At 49.0% G+C, this 19,542-nt stretch overlaps 1 protein-coding gene across 10 annotated transcripts in view; it reads right to left on the minus strand.

Moving 5' to 3' along the window:
- Positions 1–1,497: 1,497 nt before the first annotated feature.
- MBNL1 (muscleblind like splicing regulator 1) overlaps positions 1,498–19,542 on the minus strand; it is a 63,423-nt gene continuing 45,378 nt past the window's right edge. For 3 of the 10 annotated variants that reach the window (XM_027891896.1, XM_027891895.1, XM_027891894.1), the window contains 4 exons: positions 16,386–16,643; positions 15,363–15,416; positions 14,438–14,591; positions 12,382–12,654 (listed from right to left, as the gene is read on the minus strand). In XM_027891896.1, coding sequence (XP_027747697.1) covers positions 12,401–12,654; positions 14,438–14,591; positions 15,363–15,416; positions 16,386–16,643 — 720 coding nt within the window. In that variant the 3' untranslated portion in view covers positions 12,382–12,400. Of the gene's footprint in view, positions 4,312–5,453; positions 5,529–8,520; positions 8,616–9,303; positions 9,340–12,381; positions 12,655–14,437; positions 14,592–15,362; positions 15,417–16,385; positions 16,644–19,542 lie in introns of those variants that run through there. The other 7 variants (XM_027891898.1, XM_027891901.1, XM_027891900.1 and 4 more) reach the window with 7 other exon arrangements.

Genomic DNA, 19,542 nt, shown 5'->3' on the forward strand with positions numbered 1-19,542 from the left:
TTCCGGGCACTAGCGCTGTTCGACACATGGCTTTTCCCTCGGCAGCCAAATGCGGTGATAAATGAATGAAAAGCCGGTGCCATCCCGAGCGCGGGGGCAAGGGGAGCGCAGGGGAACGGCGTGTCCGGGGGTGCTGGGCTGGGGAAGGCCAGCTCGTGGGGGGTCACAGGAGACACCCGCAATCCCCCCGGAAAACAACTGCCCTGCGGTGTTTCATCGGTTAAAGCTGTGATGTTGGGGTCAATAACCTTGATTGTCAGAGTGATTCGTGGGAACAAATGGAGGAACAGCAACACGTGGCTATGGGGCTCCCTCTAACGTCAGCCACTGCCCGGCTGCACATCCACTCCCTGCACCTCCATTCCCCGCTCCCCTCATTCCCCGCACCCCCAGTTCCTTGCTCCCCACTCTCTGCTCCCTCAGTTCCATGCTCCCCCGTTACCTTCTCCCTTTCCCCTTCCCCCCCAGTTCCCTGCCTCACTACTCAATTCCTCCTTTCCCTGCACCTCCAATTCTCTGCTTCCAATTCCTTGCACCCCCAATTCCACGCTCTCCTCATTCCCCGTGTCCCCAGTTCCCTGCACGCTCAGTTCCCTGCTCCTCCCCTCCCTGCACACTCCTTCCCTGTGCCCCTCTTCCCTGCATCTCCAGCTCCCTGCTCCCCTTTTCCGTGCAGCAGCCAGGGGCTGTGGGTCCCTGTGGGTCCCTGTGTGTCCCTGAACCCTGGAGGTGTCGCCACAAGAGGGTAAGGACAGTTGGGGCTGATGCAGGGCATCCCAGTGCTTTGTATTTAGCCTCTGGATTTAACAGGAAAATCCCCAATACTTGGCATTTTTAACACATATCCTGTGGATGGAACATGTGCTGGTGAAGAAGAGTGCCAGGCCTGGCAAAAAAGGTTCTGCCCAGGTAAATCCTGTCCCTTGAGTCTCACCTGTGCACAGACGAGGCTCCACAACCCCACGGGGCCACCTTTAACCCAAGAGAGGAAAAGGCAATTAAGAAAGAGAACTTTTCTTAGGGCAATTTCACTTTATTTTTTTTCCATACAGCAAGGTCAACTATAGCAGTAATAATAAAATAAGCATAAACCCAAATTGCAGCCCAGGACAGAGTACGTAACTGGAGCAACTACAAGCGAAAGTAAGTCTGTGGTTACGTAAGAGCAAACCCGAGCGTGCCCGTCCTTCCCGCAGATGAGCCGGGGGCTGCTCCGCATCGACCCCCGCCAGCTCCAGACCGGGCAGCCCGGCCCCAGCGCCTCCCAGCTTTGGCATACACAGCATCACCGGCTTCCAAGAAAACGGGAAGAATTCCCAGGTTGTTTTTTCACCTGCTAAAAGAACAGGACCACTACAGCGAGAGAAAATAACCCCCTACCCCTACAGCTACAGGTGCTGTTCCGTTTGCCTGTCCGTGGTTGAACTCTGTGAACGTCAGTATTGGTTTTGAAGAATCTTTTTTTGTGAACAAGAAACCACTGAAATTGTCAGAAACTGGTTTGAATAGCATATATCTTTAATATATTTTGATACTTTAAACATGCAGTAGATTTTGAATAATGTACGGAATATCTGAGCCATGATTCCCTGGATGGGCTGAAGTACCTGCTTTTTTTTTTCTTTTCTTTCTTTTTTTTTTTTTTTTTTCCTTTTTTTTCTTAATGATTTTCAGGCAGATTTGACCCAGTGGAGCTTCTGTCAGTCATGAGATCTCGGAAGGATGGCAGATCTTTCCAGCTGAAAAAATCCTGGCAAACTACAAGCTGTCCACATAAAGCAAAGCAACTTTTTGGAAGGGGGATGGAGTGCTAACTCTGTGCCACTTTTGCAAGCAATTTTGTTCAGCCTGTCATTTTATTTAGCCTTAACAAAACTCCTTGTAATTATAGACATTTTTATTCAAAATAAGATCTTACTATTATACAGGTTTCTCTCTTTTTTGACTATATACAGAAGTGCAAAAAGTCAACCTTCGCTCTCAACGTCCCAACTGCAGCATAATCAACCCTCAAGAGTTTGCACACACACACTAGAATTCTTGTTACGTAAACTTTGAGTATTTGGATTATCAACAAAAAGTCCCTTGATCTATTGATTATGCAGCTTATTTATAACAAGGCCTGATATTCAGGGATTTCAAAAATATTTAAACAATATTTTAACATTTGAAATGGATACAGTAGAAAATAAATTTTCTTCTAATATCTAGGAACTAGATTTTTTTTTTCTCATAATAACTAATTACAAACAAAATAAATCATCAAAATATTACTCAATTGTCTGCCAGGATTGTTGCCATAGCAACAACTTAACTTCTTACTTAGCAATGATTATATAATTATAAGATATCCATATAAAAGATCTTTGTTCTTTTAATGAAAACTAGACAAGAACTAACAATGACTGACATTCTTATATTGTCATATTAGATCAGTAAAATAGAAATCATTTAGTTAACAGTAATACGAATACTCATAAGACACTACATGTAAATTCCAAACTGAGTATGTTATGAAGAAAACTACCTTTTTTTTTTTTTTTTGTATTTTGAAAAAGTCATCAGTAAACTCTAGTAAAACAAAATTCTATAAACTGAAATGGTATCAACTGGGAATAGAAAATGAAAACGAGCTAATAAATGTAAGAAATAAAAACTATACTTTTAACAAGAAAAAATAAGTAAATTCTCTATGGTAAGTCACTACAATAACATGTGAAGTCACCTATACTTTCTTAACACGATTGAAATTACATTGGTATGGGTTTTAACCCGTAATGTAATAATCTAAGGCTTTAATAGATGTACAGTACAATCAGGAAAATCAACACATCATTCTTATCTATAAAGCATCTCTCTCAAGCATAAAAACTCGCAGTAAACTCGGAGTATGGCGAGTTCTACAACCGAACCCGCGCCTCTCCCTCCCCTGCCCACCCGGGGCCTGGCCCCAGGCAGCCCCTGGCTGAACAGAGCAAAAATATCCTTTACTGGCTGCAACATCCAAACCACAAAAAGGAATTCCTTTGGATGAATCCATTCTTAAAACTTGAATGCACATCTATTTGTTTGTTTTTATTTTGTAAAGGCTTTCTAAGGCTATAAGCAGTTAATCTGAACAAAAAAAAAAAAATCACATATAAAACTCACCCAAGTATTAACCCACCCAATTTCTACGCTAATTAACATCTCATTTGTCCTATTTTGGTTTGTCATGCATCTGCTGTCAGTGCTTCTGCGTCTTTGTTTAGAGTCGCCGCGGACGCGGGACTTGATGAATTAAAGTGAAACCCATCTCTGCAAAACATTTATAGTCCTTGTGACTCGCGACAGAGGCTATAAATAGAGCAAAAGAAGTTCCTCAGACATTTGTTACTGTGTCTCAGAAATGGCTTTTCCCTTTCGTAGCTCACGTTATACAGTAAATATGCATAAATATGACATACTTGGGAGAGTTTACGGATAATATTGTCCATAAGGGTTACGCACAGCTGGAGCATCTCTCTGGTGCTGCCCACGGGCTGTGAGGAGCAGTTGGCCATTTCTGAGACAGCTTTGGTTTGAAACAGAATGGTGCCCTTTGACTGATCAGTACTCATCAAGTCAGTGAAAATGTGGTTCGGAAAATAACACTGCAGAAATAATACTCTGATGGATGTACAGTCTATGGCACTTCATGAGAATCCTTAACAACGTGGTACTTAAAGCCATTGATGTGCTTTAAAATATACACAGTTGTGGTTTTGCTTGGCACATTCATCTCTGTCAGATTCCTCTCTTCCCACTTCTTACAATCTATTACATTAAAAATATTACTCTTAAACAAAAATTACTGTGCATGCACGCTCTCGTCTATAATGGCAATTTTAAATACAAGGTGCACCTTTGTTATTTGTAAACCTTGAAAGAAATAAACTTACTTTAAAAAATTATATCTTGGTCTACAGACGTACCAATACATAATAGATTTCTGGTTGCAGCATCGTCGGTCTTTCCGGGGTGACGCCCGTGATTGCGGGGAGCAGCCCCCGGACGCATCGACCCCCTGCGCTCCGTGCCGGGAAAGACGGACGATGCTGCAGGTTTTTTAGACAATAAGATCACCTCAGCACAAATATCAATTCAATGTACAAAGTATATAGGCAACAGTGTGCAGTGGAGTCCCACGGTCTCGCCTCGTCTCGCTAACATGCAATGTGTGATGTCACTGCTGAGGGGTTCCCAGTGCTGCTGGACAGTATTTACATACACTATGGCTAATGAGCTCGGCCTCTTCCCACCCAAATCCGGCCTCTTCGCCTCGGCTGCGAGCTGGGAAGGGAAGAGCAGAAAGTGTTCTCAGCACAGCAGAACTGTCAGCCCACACCAGCCCCAACCCCCCCCGGGCAGGGGCAGCTGTGCCCCGAGCGTGGGCAGCCCCCGGGCCCTGCAGGACACCCTGGGCAGGAGGGGCACCCACGGCACCCCAGCTCTGCAGGGACAGAGGGGCCTGACCTTTTCCAGGCTGTCCCTCTAAAACCCAGGAGCACAACCAGGATCTCAGGAGCACAAAACATCCTTAGAAATCCAGGCCCCGTGTTCCCAAGGGAATTCTTCTCCCTTCAGTGCCCATCTGCAGCTGTCTCTCTGGTCTCTGTGGCCTGGCACAGGAGAAACACCCCCCCAGGCGATTCCTCCTCCACCTCAGGATGGTCTCCAGAACAGGGACAGCCTGGAACCAGCTGCTTGGAAGGGACCCTGGCAGCAAGTTTAGGCCCCGGATGGGAGGCACCCCATCCCATGCCATCCCATCCCAGGCATCCCACCTCCCTGGGTCAATCCAGCAATTTGACAACATTTATGCTCAGCTGAAACAAATAACTATAATAATATTACAAATAATAATAATATATATATATAATAACAAATAATAATAATATTACAAACCCACTGTGGCCAACAGGTGAATCCTTACCCTCAGAAATAATTCCATGATGGTCAAGAAATTCAGTAAAAACATGGTTGAAATGGAGCACAGCAGAGAGGAGGGGAGGGGATGGCTGGGGGGGAGTCTCATGACAACAGGAGAAATAGGAGTTTCCAAACACAGGCAATGCTGGGTTCCCAAATTTTGAGATTTAAAATCTTTTCTTTCTAACTTGATGGAGAACTTGGTGGAATCACCTCCCCCTCCAAGAGCTGCCCCTCGGCTCAGGTCAGTCCTGGGGCCACACAGATAAAATATAAACTGTGATTTTGCTGTGTGGGCAGGTACAAACCAACACCTGACATGGCCACTGATACCTATGGATCCCCCCTTGGAGAGGAACAGCCCCTCAGCAGGGGTCAGAGCCTCTGCCCCCATATCTTAATGGCCACCTTAGAAAGAAAATAAAAACATTCTGTTCCTGAAAGCAGCAAATTGCATATATAAAGGTAAGAAAAAATATAACAACAACACACTGGGAACTTACTGTTTGATGACCAAATGTCTACATCTGTGTAACATACTTGTGGCTAGTCAGATGTTCGGCAGATATTATGGGTATCTACAGGTAAAAAATGTAAACAGTGAGTAACACATGCAGTGAGCCCACCCAGGGGTACAGCATTTTGCTACAGAACATCACTTTGGGAAGGGGAGGATCAGCTGTGAGTCGGTGGATTTTATGTCGTAACTATAAGTTAAAGTCAACTGAAGTGCTGCAATAGCACCTTACAACTGGAAACATTGGGTTAAGTACTACTGGACAAATATAAATAAGTATTATTGGTTGTTCAGGAAATAAGAGAAGTTAACATCTACAAGTCATGCAGTGCAGTAATTGAAAATAGCCCTTTTTGTTGGCCTACACAAAATTCTGTGCTCTCAGTGTCTCCAATGATTAATTCTACAGCGGTCCCATTTCAGGCTGATTTTGTGAAGTGTTCACTGCTTTCACCGTCCTCGGTTTTGAATGCCAAACCTACGATGCCCTGAGCTCGATTTCCATGGCTGGTGAGGATGCCCTGTGGAGAAGGGCTGCCTGCCCTCCCCACGGCCACCACACGGAGCAGCCGGCAAGCGGAGCCTCCCCAAGCAGTGAAACCATTCCCAAATGTTCTGCTGCCTGGACAGCACTCAGCACGTGGCTCTCCTCAAGCGCCCATCAGCTCAGCTTCCCATTTGAAAAAGAGCAATTACCATCAGAGCCAACTGCCAGCAGAGCCAGTAACAAGTGATCCTGCACCCCCATCCCGGGGTGAGGAGCCCTGCAGCACCCAGGGACAGCAGATGTGCCCAGGCACAGGGACACGTGCTGGGCTGTAGGGCACAACACGGATTTGCACGATCCCAAATGGCTGTGGCACTTGGGAAGACACCAAGGCTGGCCTGTGAATCTGTCCAGGAAAGGGAATGGGAGTGTTTCTTCTCAGCTAACTCACTGGCAGGCCCTGCTGCTGTTTTCCCGCCCATGTGCCCTCTCCTCCCCTGGCAGCTCGCACATCCACAGCACGGCCAACTCCACAGAAATGGGCTTGGAGCAGAATGAAGCTTCTCATACCATGTTTTCCTACTGCTGCAGGACAGGCTGTGGCACCCGACTGGAGAAGCATCAGGGACAGTGCTGTCGGAACAGAGCCAGGGCCTTCAACACCAGTCCGGGAAGATGAAGGGCCAGATCTTTAGCCTTTGGCATGCAGGCACATGGCATCGGGTGGCATTAAATACCTTCAGCATTGCTCACATGGCATATACATATATGGCTATATATGTATATAGGGAGGTTTGGCTGCAGAACTGCACTAAGTGTGTTATGAGGCTCCAGGGAGGAAAGGCATGAAATGATCAGATTCTACCACAGAAAGGATGTGATCTATCTATGCCCTGTGATCTATCTGGGAAAGTGCATGGTTATTAACACAGAGATGAGTCAAAAATAATGCTGGTTTTCTGGGGCTTGGCTTCTTCTCACAACTCTCAGGACATACACAGGATCCAGAGACAGACTGAAATTAACCGTCTGCTGTAATAAACTGCAATATGAAGAGACTTTGGGCATACAGGTGGTGGCACACATGCAGAGGTAGCCCCACCTATGAACTAGCTTTTCAAAACACAAATTCTTAGGCTAAGTTTAAAGCCCTGAGTGACCTGGTCATTGAGCAAACGTTTCTCAAGAGCAGCCCATGCTACCTACTGAGCAGACTAACCTGGGTGGTTTTGGGAACTGTACAATATCCAGGTCCCTTTGGAGGCTCAGGATGTGCACACCTAGGTATCACTGCAAGGGTGTCACTTGGGAATTGTGTTTTTGAGAGATGAGGAAGCAGACAGGTTAACGAGGAACGTACAGCTGGGGCAGCACAAAATGGTAGTGCTCGACAGGTAAAGGTGCAAAGGCTCGAAGCCAAAGACCCTGGACCTCCCTCTGTGGCACTGGGTGCCCGCAGCACCATCCTCCCCAAGCACAGAGGGGCAAGAGCAGTGGCACCCCCAGCCTGCTGGGGCTCTGGGAAGAGGTGGAGGTGTCGTCTGTACTGAGCCAGGGAGCTGAGCACGTTAGCTGAGCCTGCCTTAGAACTCACACTGCCCTGCAGAGTCCATCCACACACAGAACCACACCTGCCTTAGCACTGACACTGCCCTGCAGAGTCCATCCACACACAGAACCACACCTGCCTTAGCACTGACACTGCCCTGCAGAGTCCATCCACACACAGAACCACACCTGCCTTAGCACTGACACTGCCCTGCAGAGTCCATCCACACACAGAACCACACCTGCCTTAGCACTGACACTGCCCTGCAGAGTCCATCCCACACACCCTGTGCTCAGGTGCAGCTCCAGCTGCTCCTTTGGCCCTGGAACTCATCTTTAGAGCACCAGTTCTGGCTTTCCTGGGAGATTTGTAATCATTTACATGGTAAAGCATTACTCTTATATTCCTGAAATACACCCAAACATGGCAATGCTTGGGGTGGCTATTTAGAAATAAACCCAGACTCTAATGGGCATTTTCTGAACTGAGCTCTGTCCGCAGCAATGGGCCATTCCCAAGAGAATCCCAGGCTGGAACAAAGATTTCAAAGAAGTTTCTGTGTGGCCCATGCTCACACAGCTTTGTTTTGCTCTTGGAAGAGGAGAGTCAGAACATGTTTGGACTGCTAAACTCGGACTGTAAGAACCTGCAGCCCCTCTGCACAAAGGCTCCCCTGGCTTCCTCTGAGTGCTGCACTGAAAGGAGCTGTCGGCTTCGCAGAGACGGAAATAAATTGTGGGTTTGTGTATTATCCCTTGCTCTTTACACCACTGAGAGCAGAAATAAGCAGCACGGCCCATAAATGTTAAGACTGAGTCAGAAACTCTATTATCAATTATTTTTAGCATCAGAAATGGAACTGCAGCACCTCTGGAGCACGGCTAAAGGCTGATTAAGCTGTGCTGCAGCTCTCCGAGAGAATGTGTAGGCCAACAAGAGGTCAGATCCAAACCCCCATGCTCATTAAAGCACCGATTTCAAGTTGTCTGTAAGGAACAAAGCTGTAAATTAGCAAACCTGGTTGGCTGTGGCTGTTGCAGCGAAGGGAACACTTGTGGCAGATGTTGTTGCTGCAGACACAGTGGCTGGCGTAGCACCGTGCACCATGGGAACTTTCGGAAGGAAAATCAAATAAGCAAACATACAGAAGAGTGTAGCAGTATGGGGACCAGAGCGACACGTGGGAGGGTCATTGAGCATGGTTTACCACAGCGAAAAGCCCGAGACATCATTGCCAGAGCGTGACATGCAACCACAGTGCAAAGCGGGACAACATTCCGGGAGGGAGGGGAGGGAGATGAAAGAGAAAAAAAGGGGAAAACGCTTGTTACCATCAAATCAAGAAAATCAAAACAAACAAGCTTAACCATTTCAATACGAAAATCAACAGGAGAGTTTTTCAATGCCCTTATATTTACAAATTTTTGCCTTTTAAAAATTCAACCTAAATATTTACTGCAAACAGAAATTAATCTCGTTCAAGGACAGAATACGGCTACGTGGCTATGGTAAGATACAGTCTTTAGTTAACACAAGATAAGTTTCTAAACACTGGAACTCATAGTCCAGTCAAAATCCACCAAGGAACAATGTGCAATTAAAAACTGCTATACAAAATTAACATCTCTGTGTCCATGTCAATTAAATAAAACAATCGCATTTAATTGACAGGTGTTAGTGCAAGAGGCTGGGGGAGATGGACTGGCACGAGGGCTCTATGTTACATCTAGCAGTGGATTTTGAGGGTCTGTGAGCTGCACCACAGGTTTAAGATAATCAAGAAACAAAGCTGGCACCTACCAACACTTGTAGCGGGTGTCATGCACAATATTGAGCCTGCTCATCATGCATTGCAACAGGAAGGTGGATTTGGAAAGGGAAAAGAATTAAAACAACCCATCACACGTGTAATTAGAAATTTCATTTGAACAAAGAAGAAAAACGGTTATTATGGGCACAGTGGCACGTAACTGTCAGCACAATCAAACCATACAGTAGCACAGTGATCCGTTAGAAGGAGGCCTCGGGGACAGGGGGCCGGATGGGTCGGGGCACTGGGCACCCTGCTGGCCCCCGGAGCACCATGGAGGGTCTGGACAGCCAGGAAACGCTTTAACTCACAACTCCTGAAATCCTTCTGCCTTTTGGCACAAGCCTTGTCATGGTCCTTCCCCTGGGCTCCTCAGACCAAAGGGGACACTTTAAAGTCCCACGTGCTGTGGGTGCGGGCCCTGCCGTGCCCCCCGCCTGCCTGTGAGCTGCTGGAGCAGCGCAGTGATCCCCACTGTCCTCTGCTCTGTCTGCTCAACTCAGCTCAGAGCAGGGCCTGGACACTCACAGTGCCCTGCACAGCTCAGGTGACACCTCAGACTGCCTGCCCAGCGTTTGGTTCTGCACTATGGGATGTATTTTAAGCGGCTGGTGTCCGAGCACACAACCTGCAACTCATTCCAGGCTACGCAACAGTACAGGACAGCACCTGGAGAGCTCTGCCCTGCAACCAGAGAGCGAGGAGCAGGAGGGTATTTGTAGGAACGTTCTGGTATCATTTTAAAGTATCACCAAGTTGATAAACTCTGAAATCTGGGACCAAGACTGCAGTGGGAATGGAAACACATCCCAGCAGACTTCCAGGGCAACGCTGCCTCTGTGACACCCTGTGACCATAACAGGGGGCAGGAATTGGCTCCAGCCAGTGCCAAACACCGCAGGGACTTTGCACAACCTCAGCAGCTTTTGACTATGCAGGGAAGAAGCTGGTCAGTTTAATTACTGCTGGGGGGGTTATTCTGTGCCTGTGCTGTATCTGTGAGGCTACAAAGGCAAGGGCATAATCATGTTTCCCAATTACTCCTCTATTTCTGTGTCAGGAAGAGACCAAGAATATCTGCAAAGAAATGGTAAAGGAAGGGCAGCTCTCCTGACCTCCACAGGCACAAATCACGGCTGAAACCAATGGGATCACTTGCAAGATTAAAAAACAGAGCAGAATTTGGCTATAAAGTACAAACAGTAAGCAAAACAGCTTTCTCAGTCCCTCTTGTGGCATCTCTGTGGTGTTAATGGGGTTACAGAGAAGAGCCTCTGCAGAAGTGCCGTTTAAATGGCTGTACACCCTCCATTAGAGCTGGAGCAGTACCTCGTTCCCTACACAATTACATCTACATGCTACAGATGAACTGGATCTTTATAATGACTTTGAAATATCCCTGTAAAGCTGTTCAGCTCCAAAGTTCAGTCTGAGTTATCATCAATAACATTATGACCAGTTTTGAAAGGGAACTGAAGCAAATGAACATGAGGCAGAAAAGGAGAACACTCACTGGGGTGGGATAACTCCCAAATACAGACATAATGCTGTATGACCCTCTTACCAATAACAAAAATAATTTTTGCTATGACCTTCATATTCATCTTGACTTCAGAACCTTTGACTGACTAATGAGAACATATGAATAATGAATGTGCTGTTTCAATGTTCCCTGGCTGTTCAGCACAAGGCAGAATTTTAATTCGAGGATGTGTTGAGTTAACTGACCGTAACTTCACAACCAAATTATTTCTGCAGTGCAATAAAGCTATTTTTATAAATATTCTAGCTTTACTGGTGTTTAAAGCATTTTTTTCTCTTCTATCCCTCATATCATTCCCCTCAGCCTACTTCTCCTGCCCAATCTACTAAACCCTAAGTAAAACCAACACCACGGAGAGGATAAGCACTCCTGTGGAGGTGAGCAGTGGTGCCTGACCTTTCCTTCCCTAACATTTCGGAGGAGAACAGTGGTTCTGCAGAGGCCCAGCAGACCCAGGGAGGAAGGTGCTTTAGGAAAGCACTGAGGCCCAGCCAGGAGCAAGGGAGTCTCTGGGGCTGAAGCTGCAGTAACTAAAGGAATACACGATGGGTTAACATGATGGCAGAGGTGGCTGAAGCCCTGGGGTTCAGCTGCCAGCTGCAGTCCTGCCCCTTGCAGCTGCACCAGGACACAGCTCATGGGAGCATCCTGCCAACCCACCCCCTCCTTCGGAGAAACTCATTTCTCAAAGGCACTGGTCACCCTGGTGACACACCTGGGGCAGAACAGCGGCACTCGCACATCCGAGGGGACAGGGAGCTGAGCCATAGCATGGCCACAAGCACCAGGGCAGGATGTCACCCAGCTGCCCACAGGAGCTCTCTCTGCAGGGACAGGCATGCCCCAGCCAGCTCCCAGTCACTGCAAGACGCAGAGCAGTGGAAGGTGAAACCTGGAGCTCTGCACGTTCCCAGCCAGAGGTTCACCCCTGTCTGCCAAGGTGTCCCAAGCCAGCAGCCAGGACACAAGTACCAAAACACGCTGCCAACATCACTAAGTCATGCAGAGCCTCCTCACTTGGCACACTAACTCCAATTATTTCAACACCACAAATGTTCCCAGTTCTTCCCTGCAATGCCTTTAAACTCCCCTCTCAGCCTGGGAAAAGATTCCGGCAGCCAAGGTTTCCCCCTCAAGAAGAGAGCTGTGAAAGAGGGAGCTTTAGCAGAGAGAGGTGAGATGAGTGTCTAAGGGCATTTCATCAGTTAGGGTGTGCTGGAGTGCAGTGCCCAACCCCTGGCATGGATGATCCCTTGATGTGTTTCACACCCCTGGCACACAGGCAGCCAGAATGACGCCTTAAAATTCAAAAGAGGTTTCTAAAGTTGTCTGGAACGTGAGCAGAAGAACATGAGGAGTGACATGCCCTGCAAAGAGGAGGGTCCTGCCCAGATCCCCCCCAGAGGACCAACCCTGTGCACACCCACCCTGTGTGGGTTCTGTGTGTCCTGCCCTCTGGCCCTCCTGCATTTCATACCCTGCAGCTGAAGCAACTAAGAACGCAAATGAGCACTTACACCTTGGGTGTCTGAACCTGAAAAATGTCACTTTAATTCAGATCCCACTGAGCTGACCTGCCCCTGCTCCATGGCCACAGAGCTGAGGGCACCTGCATTCTGTGCTCTCCGTCGCTTCGTAGGGGCTGATGGAGAAACTTTATTTCCAGGTGACTGTGCCTGAACAGGAACTGATCCCAGATTACTTGAAGTGGGCAAAGCTATAAAAGGCAAGGTGGCAAAGACATTTTTCAAACTTTTGGGAAAGTACTGGATTACTGGAAAGCTCAAACTGCAGCTATCTGAAAAATATAAAAAGAGAATTTATAGCAGCTCATGCTAAAAACTCCTTTACTTTGCTTGTGTAACATACACTAAACTTCAGTGGTCAGGAAAGGTCTAATGAAGTATCAAGAACTACTGCCAAGCTCCTGGAGGTTTCAGTGTGGACATGCTGGAGGAAGAGCTGAGGTAGGCTGTGTGGAAGAGCTGGGAAAGATCCCAGTTGATGATGAGGTGCAAATGGGGTTTGAGACAAGTAAACCACACCCCCAGCTCCCAACCTCAAAGGATGTGATTCGAGGCATCTCCAGCACTTCCAGAAACCATCCAGGCCCTCACTGCTTTAATGGAAGCTGGAAAATTGCAGTTTACTGACTCCACTGGTTATGCTGTGCCAAAAGGAATCTGTGAATTGTTTAGTATGTACAGCAAGGGCTGTGAATCTTCCTGGATGGGGCTCTTAGCAACCTGCTCTAGTGGAAGGTGTCCCTGCCCTTGGCAGGGGTTTGGAATGAGATGGTCTTTAGGGTTCTTCCCAACCCAAATCATTCTGGGATTCAATGATTCTATGATCATATAGGCATTTTTATATGGATTTTAGTATGTGGGCCAGAGATCTGACCTACAGCTGACTCAATTTGGCTTCCTATTGACTCCAGCAAGCTTTGCAACAAGCTTTTAATGATACATTTCAGTGGCTGCAACGCACTTTTGGAACCTAAATAAGTTATTAAAACGTTCTACATGAAGAAACTGGTTTTTGTGCCATTTAAAGTACACGTGTTGGCTGCATGCCAGATCAAGAAAGAATGGTAAAGGGCATTACACTGAACTCCTGGGAACACACTTCCTAAAAATATTTAGGATAAAATCTTTTAATTTTTTAGGTAAAGACTGATGAGCTGTATTTCCTCCCCTCCCCAGTCTGCATTACAAAGGGCTGCCCTCACAGACCCCTTCCCATTTCAGAGTACAGATCTATCAGCTGGGCTCTGCACAGCTCCTGGAATGAGGTGCTGGTTTAGTGGGGATTCACCTGTAACAAACCACCTCAGCTGTGTCACTAAGGGCAGAAACTCCCAGGACAGACTAGAGATCATTTCTCGTGAAGTGCCATTTGCAGAAACAAAGCCTGTATTTCAAATTTAAGTCCCATCGCTTGTCCTCTGAAGGGATTTCTGCTTGGTACAATAGTACAGGCATCAACTCTTCAGCACTTACACCAGGACAAGTCAGATCTGATCACTCTTGGCCGAGCACTTGGTTCTGCTCAGCCCAAGACTGGCCCTGAGGCACTGGAGGCCCAAACCGTGATTTCTTGTGTAGGTTCCTGGTTCTCCCACCTGTGAGACTGCCCGTGCCTTCTGTGACCACTGCACCTCATTAAAGCCAACACCTTCGAGTGTGTGACAGCCCCACTGCCAAGCACACGAAGGCCAAGGGGTCTTACAGTGAAGAGAAGCAAACACAACAGTTTAGGGATATGTAAAGAAGAGGAGTTAATCCAGGGAAAGAGAAAGGAGAGAAATTTCAGATTCTGATTTGAGGTGACAGAGCATGACGCTGATTTTTATGTTAGACTGGAAAACACCCACCCAGCTTCCGCGAGGAGCAGAGAAAGCCAGTGTTCCCACAGCCAGCACCTCCACTGCCCAGGGGCTGGAGGGGCTGCCTGTGCCCACCACCAGTGGCCTCCAGCACACACTGCATTTGCCACCAGCAACAAACGACTATTTCCTACTGTGCTTTTTCCAGAACTCCCCCTTCTCCCTCCCCGGAAAAAGGCGGCCGAGCAGCACTTACCTGGTGGGAGAAAGGCTGTATGCTGCTGTAACTGCATGTTGGCAAGAGCTTGCTGGTATTGGAAGATACCAGTGTTAAAGACTGCGGTGGCACCATTGGTTTTTTCAAGCGCAGGCCTCTTTGGTAAGGGGGGAAGTACAGCTTGAGGAATTCCCTGAATGGTGGATGGGTATAAAAATAAAGTCCAGTAACAAAAAGAAAAAAAAAAACCAAAAGGGGGTGGGTGGGGTGTGGAGGAGGATGGGAGGGAGGGAGAAGAAAAGGAGAGAAAAAAGGAAAAAAAAAGAAAAATCAGTAGAAGGCAAAATAACCGGGCAGCACCATGTTTCTCCATGAGCAAGCAAGCAGCATAGCAGACTGAACTACCAAATAAAGGCGAGGGAAGAGCTTTCCAGGGAGCACTATTTGCCTGCCATTACAGTGGCACGGGGACCGGCGGGACCGGCCTGAGCACCGCCCTACGGGAAAGCTTCGGGCCGGGTCAGGAGCGAGGCTCTCGGGGAAGCAGCACTGCTAGCTCCATGAGGATCACACGTAAAGCCATGTTAATAGTCACCGTCCGCAGCAGACGGCGGGGCCGCGGTGCCAACCCACTCCCCGGGCCCCAGCGCTGCCCGGGCATGCAGAGCACGCGCCGCATGCCGGCACCCGGCCGCCTCCGCGCCACGAAGCCATGCCAACGCCCCTGCGCCGGCACCCGGGGAGGGACGGGACGGGAGGGCAGGGACGGGCACGGGAGGGGGCCGGCGGGGCGGGGGGGCGGCGAGGGCTGCAGGGAGGGTGCCCAGCCCGGCCCGGCCGCCCACACGCCCTTTGCCGGGGATGTGGGGAGGGAAACCGGGATGTTCCGTTTCTACACATTAACCCCAAACTCGACTCTACGATACAGCTACATGCCAAGCTAAAAGGTGAAAGGTCATAGTACCAGGTCAAAGGTTGCCTCGAGGGGTCGCTTCAGTGATTTGACAGCCGACTGAGTCTTAATTAGCAGGCAGCGAGCACATGATGGCAATGGCCAGTGGGGTCAAGCGCATTAACATAAACAGCAAGCAGAGGTGCGTCATGGGGGCAGCAGTGCATTGGGGAGGTGAGAAAAAACAAATAAAAACAAATCACCGGATGCCGTGTACAACGGTAACAAGACTAGGCATGCACGGGGGGCCGGCGGGCGGCCCCCGGCGGGCAGGGCAGCGGGGCAGCAGGGGGTGCCCGCGGGGCGCTCGTGGCTGCGCAGAACCGGGAACGGGGCTCCCGCCACCGGCCACTGGCCACCGGGAGCCCTGCTGGGAGCCCCGCTGGGAGCCCCCCTGGGAGCCCGCGGCCACCGCCTCGCCCCGCCGGCCCCGCTGCTCCGGCCATGCCCGCTGTGCTCTGCTCCCCACACCCCCACGGGCTCAGCACCAGCGGGACCCTCCATCACCACAGCCCCCCTCGGCGCTACCCTCGCCTCGCCAGGAATCCACCTCCTGACTGGCTGCTACAGCCACGGGGCCTGTGCCCACGGGAGCTGCCGCCAGCCCTCGGGGGACACGGGACGGGAACAGCAGTAACATGGTCAGATCCACGTCAAACTACACCTCTACAAACACGGACTTACAGGAACTAAATAGGGGGTTATCTATCTGTGCAGCTAGACAGATCCACATCTGCCCACACACAGATACGCAGCCAACCAGATATACATGTAGCCCACACGTACAGACACACACACGTATGAACACACACAGGTACATAAAGGTACTCTGTACATCAGCAGGCAAAATTAGTCAAACACTTCAAAGGTCTGGAACTACTTCAAAACAGATCTGGCACCACATGCTGAGAAAGCTCATTGCACCGTGTAGTGACCAGGGTCCCCAAACACACACCCCCTCAGCAAGGACAGACACACATCCACCGGCACCTCTCCTCAGTGTACATCTACATCCACAGGCACTCCCACACTCACCATGGCAGCTGCAGTTGCTGCTGCCTGGGCAGCTGCAGCTTGGTTAACCTGGTACTGGGCAGCCTTGATCTTGGCTTGCAGGTGTGCAGGAGGGTGAAAATATTTGCACTTTTCCCGTGAGCATCTCCCTTTGATGTAATCCATGCAGACGGTGACCGTGTTGTCGTTGGTGTCGATCATGGCGCTGTCGGCGGGGTGAGCGAACCGGCAGTCATTCTCTCCCCTGTTGCAGTTCCCACGCTGGTACTCTCGACATACCTGCAACACCAGGAAAAGAAAGACCCTTAGTGCGGGTGCCACATGCTGCAGGCACGGCTGGGAGCGGAGCCGGGGTTTCCAAGGGCCTGTGAGAGTACCACGAGGAGCCAAGTACCTGCCAGGAGAGGGCAATCCACAGCCCCCCCTGAGCAGGCACCAGTCCTGCCTGTCACATGCCAGCAGCCAGTGGAAGCTGGAGGGATCAGACACTGCAGCAAGGAAGCCTCTTGGCTGGCAGCCCCCTGCAGCATCCCCGCTGTGCCACATGGGCTGCAGCCGGCCCCGAGCCCTCACAGACCCGCTGGACCCCCGGCCACCCCAGCACTGCAGACACAAAGTGCCACCAGCATGACAAACACAGGCCCCCTCCCCACACAAACTCCATGTCTGACAGACTGACGTGGGCTCTTGTCACAGTCAGTGCTCCCCAAACCACCAACAAACGCACTTGGCATTCCAGTTTCCCAAAGGCCATAGGAAACAAAGGAACAAAAGCAAATGGGTCTGTATAAAAATAAAACGACTACAGTAGATGGAATTTCCTCTTAAAGGTGGGTGCCCATGAGCTTGGATCATCAGTATTTCTTCAAGAACCTTGGCTCCGATCCCTGCAACAACCCAAATTTGGTGGTGGTTTGGTTTCCCTCCATGCTGATGCTCTGGCAGCTGTTTAACCCCTGTGCTGCTGCCGGTGCCACCTGCCCACCCTCTGCACTTACGAACTGACACGTGTGAACCCGACCACAGGAAACATCCATTTGTCCAGAGTCTTTCCTGCACAACCCTATTTACAGGCTTTTTCCACATGGTGACAGACTCTAGGTATGTACTCGCAGCAGAGCCAGCCCCTCCTGCTCAGCGTTCACAGAACAGAGTCTGCAGCACACAGGACACAGTTCGGGCAAATTTCTCAGCTGGAAAATAACCACCTGCCTGCCAGGTAATCCTGCAGCCAGATAAGTGTATATATATAAAGCATCTATACACAGAGAGAGAACACATTCACAGAAGAGCTACTTTTACCCTGGTTGAAAATCAAAAGAGAATGACCAGAATGCTGAAACAGGCAGGTAGAGATAATCTTTGGCACGTCCAGGCCAGGTTTTCAGAGCTGTAACACAGTTGCTGCACTAAGGCAAAGAACAGCCCTCTCAGTGCTCCCAAACAGACCTGGGGATGAGGGCTCACAGCAGCCAGGCACAACCCTGGACTGCTGCTCCTTCCACCAGCGCGACCAGCAACAGCTTCTCAGCCACTGGGAGGGTAACAATCAAGAATATTTCCAACTCTTGCTTATTTAAAAGTAAGCACTGAAAAGGGGTTATTTTTTGGCATGGACACGCTGCAGTATATCATTCATCTGCTTGAGTACAGAGAGCCACAAAGGCACGATGAGCTGTCTGGTCTTTCAGATCTGGAGAGCTTTTATTAGTTATTTATTAATAGCCCTGTAATTGGTACTGTAATTTTCAACTCAGTATGTTAGGAAACATAAACAGAAGAGGCACAGATACTCCAGCCTGCTGCAAAATGCTGAGTTAGAGCTGCAGTGTCACTGACTCACTCCAATTCCCTTGCCTTGCTCAGGTTTTGGGCTGAGTTTGCTGTGATAGCCATGCTGGGACTCGAGGTGCCACCCCAGTAGGGACACAGCCAGCCTCCTAAGCATGTCCCACCTCCCAGCCCCTCCTCTGCACCCAAGAGACCCCACCAAACTGGGTGTGCTGGTATCCAGGACACTCGGAGCATAGGAACACACAGCCCCACCGAGTCACAGTCCTGATCACCCACAGCTGACAGGCTCCAAGAACTTCTAAGTTGCTTCTTTCTGGCAAAAAATGGCATATAAGAAGCAAGCAGGAAACAGCAGCTTGGCTGTGGTCATTCTTGACTGTGGAACACTTCTAACAGACTGCGATGGCGTTACAATGGAAATAGTCATTTTTGATAAAGCATTAGGTAATTCCTTTCTCTCTCACTTCCCTGTCCTTCTTGCTTCTTTTCTAGTTCACTGAAGAACCATACTTTGTTCAAGACATTTCTGGCAGGGGAGTTGGAAAGCTATGGAAAAGCCCCAACCCGTGACATTTTCAGGCTGAGTGCAGGTTCTTTACGGGAGCAGTTGGATGCACTGGACACCCAAACATCTGCATGCTGTATGAAATACAGATGAAAGCAATCCTACTGCTAGCAGCATCCACCAGCCTTATCTCATGGAGACTCACATTAATTCAGGAGGCACAGCATGCTGCCCAGCAGAGCTGTGGTGTCTGCCTGCTTCCCTTCAAACCCCAAGTGTACCTACCGAGAGCTCTCAGCTGTGGAACAGCCTGATTCGGCATCCCAGAACGTGTGCTGACTGAATTCCTGCCAGCCCACATCACTCTTGGAAATAAATATTTAAAATTCTAAGCAGAACCAATCACGGTCCAGGATTAGATGCTAACATCATCGTGGTTATTTTTCTCCAGGACAGTTCCAAGGGATAGAGAGCAGAGCCTTATAAAGCTTTGATCATGCCATAACAAATGGCAGTGCTACAGCAGCAGATCCCTGGAAGAGCAGGTAGACACTGCCAGGTCTTCTGGGAGGTAACAGCCAGACCATGCAGAATCTCCAAAATCCGTATTTCTGCAACCTATAAAGTACATTCAAAGGTTTTGCTGTTTATAAAAATGATGTCCTTGTTTAGTGTTTGGATACTAAATTTGGATACTCCAGATCAAATGACCACTACACTGGAATGCACTTACAAATTATCTTCTCACCTACATGTTTCACTGTTTAAACTCATTTGCAGAAGGAAAAAGCAGGAACAGACACCCCCTCCTCCCAACAGAGAGGGATTTCGTAAGCCAGCAGTGCAGTGTGGATCACAGAGTCTGTGGGTCAACCTGGA

This window comes from Empidonax traillii, unplaced genomic scaffold (assembly GCF_003031625.1).
Source record: "Empidonax traillii isolate 1590-97213 ecotype Southwest subspecies unplaced genomic scaffold, ASM303162v1 scaffold334:size599637, whole genome shotgun sequence".
NCBI lineage: Eukaryota > Metazoa > Chordata > Aves > Passeriformes > Tyrannidae > Empidonax > Empidonax traillii.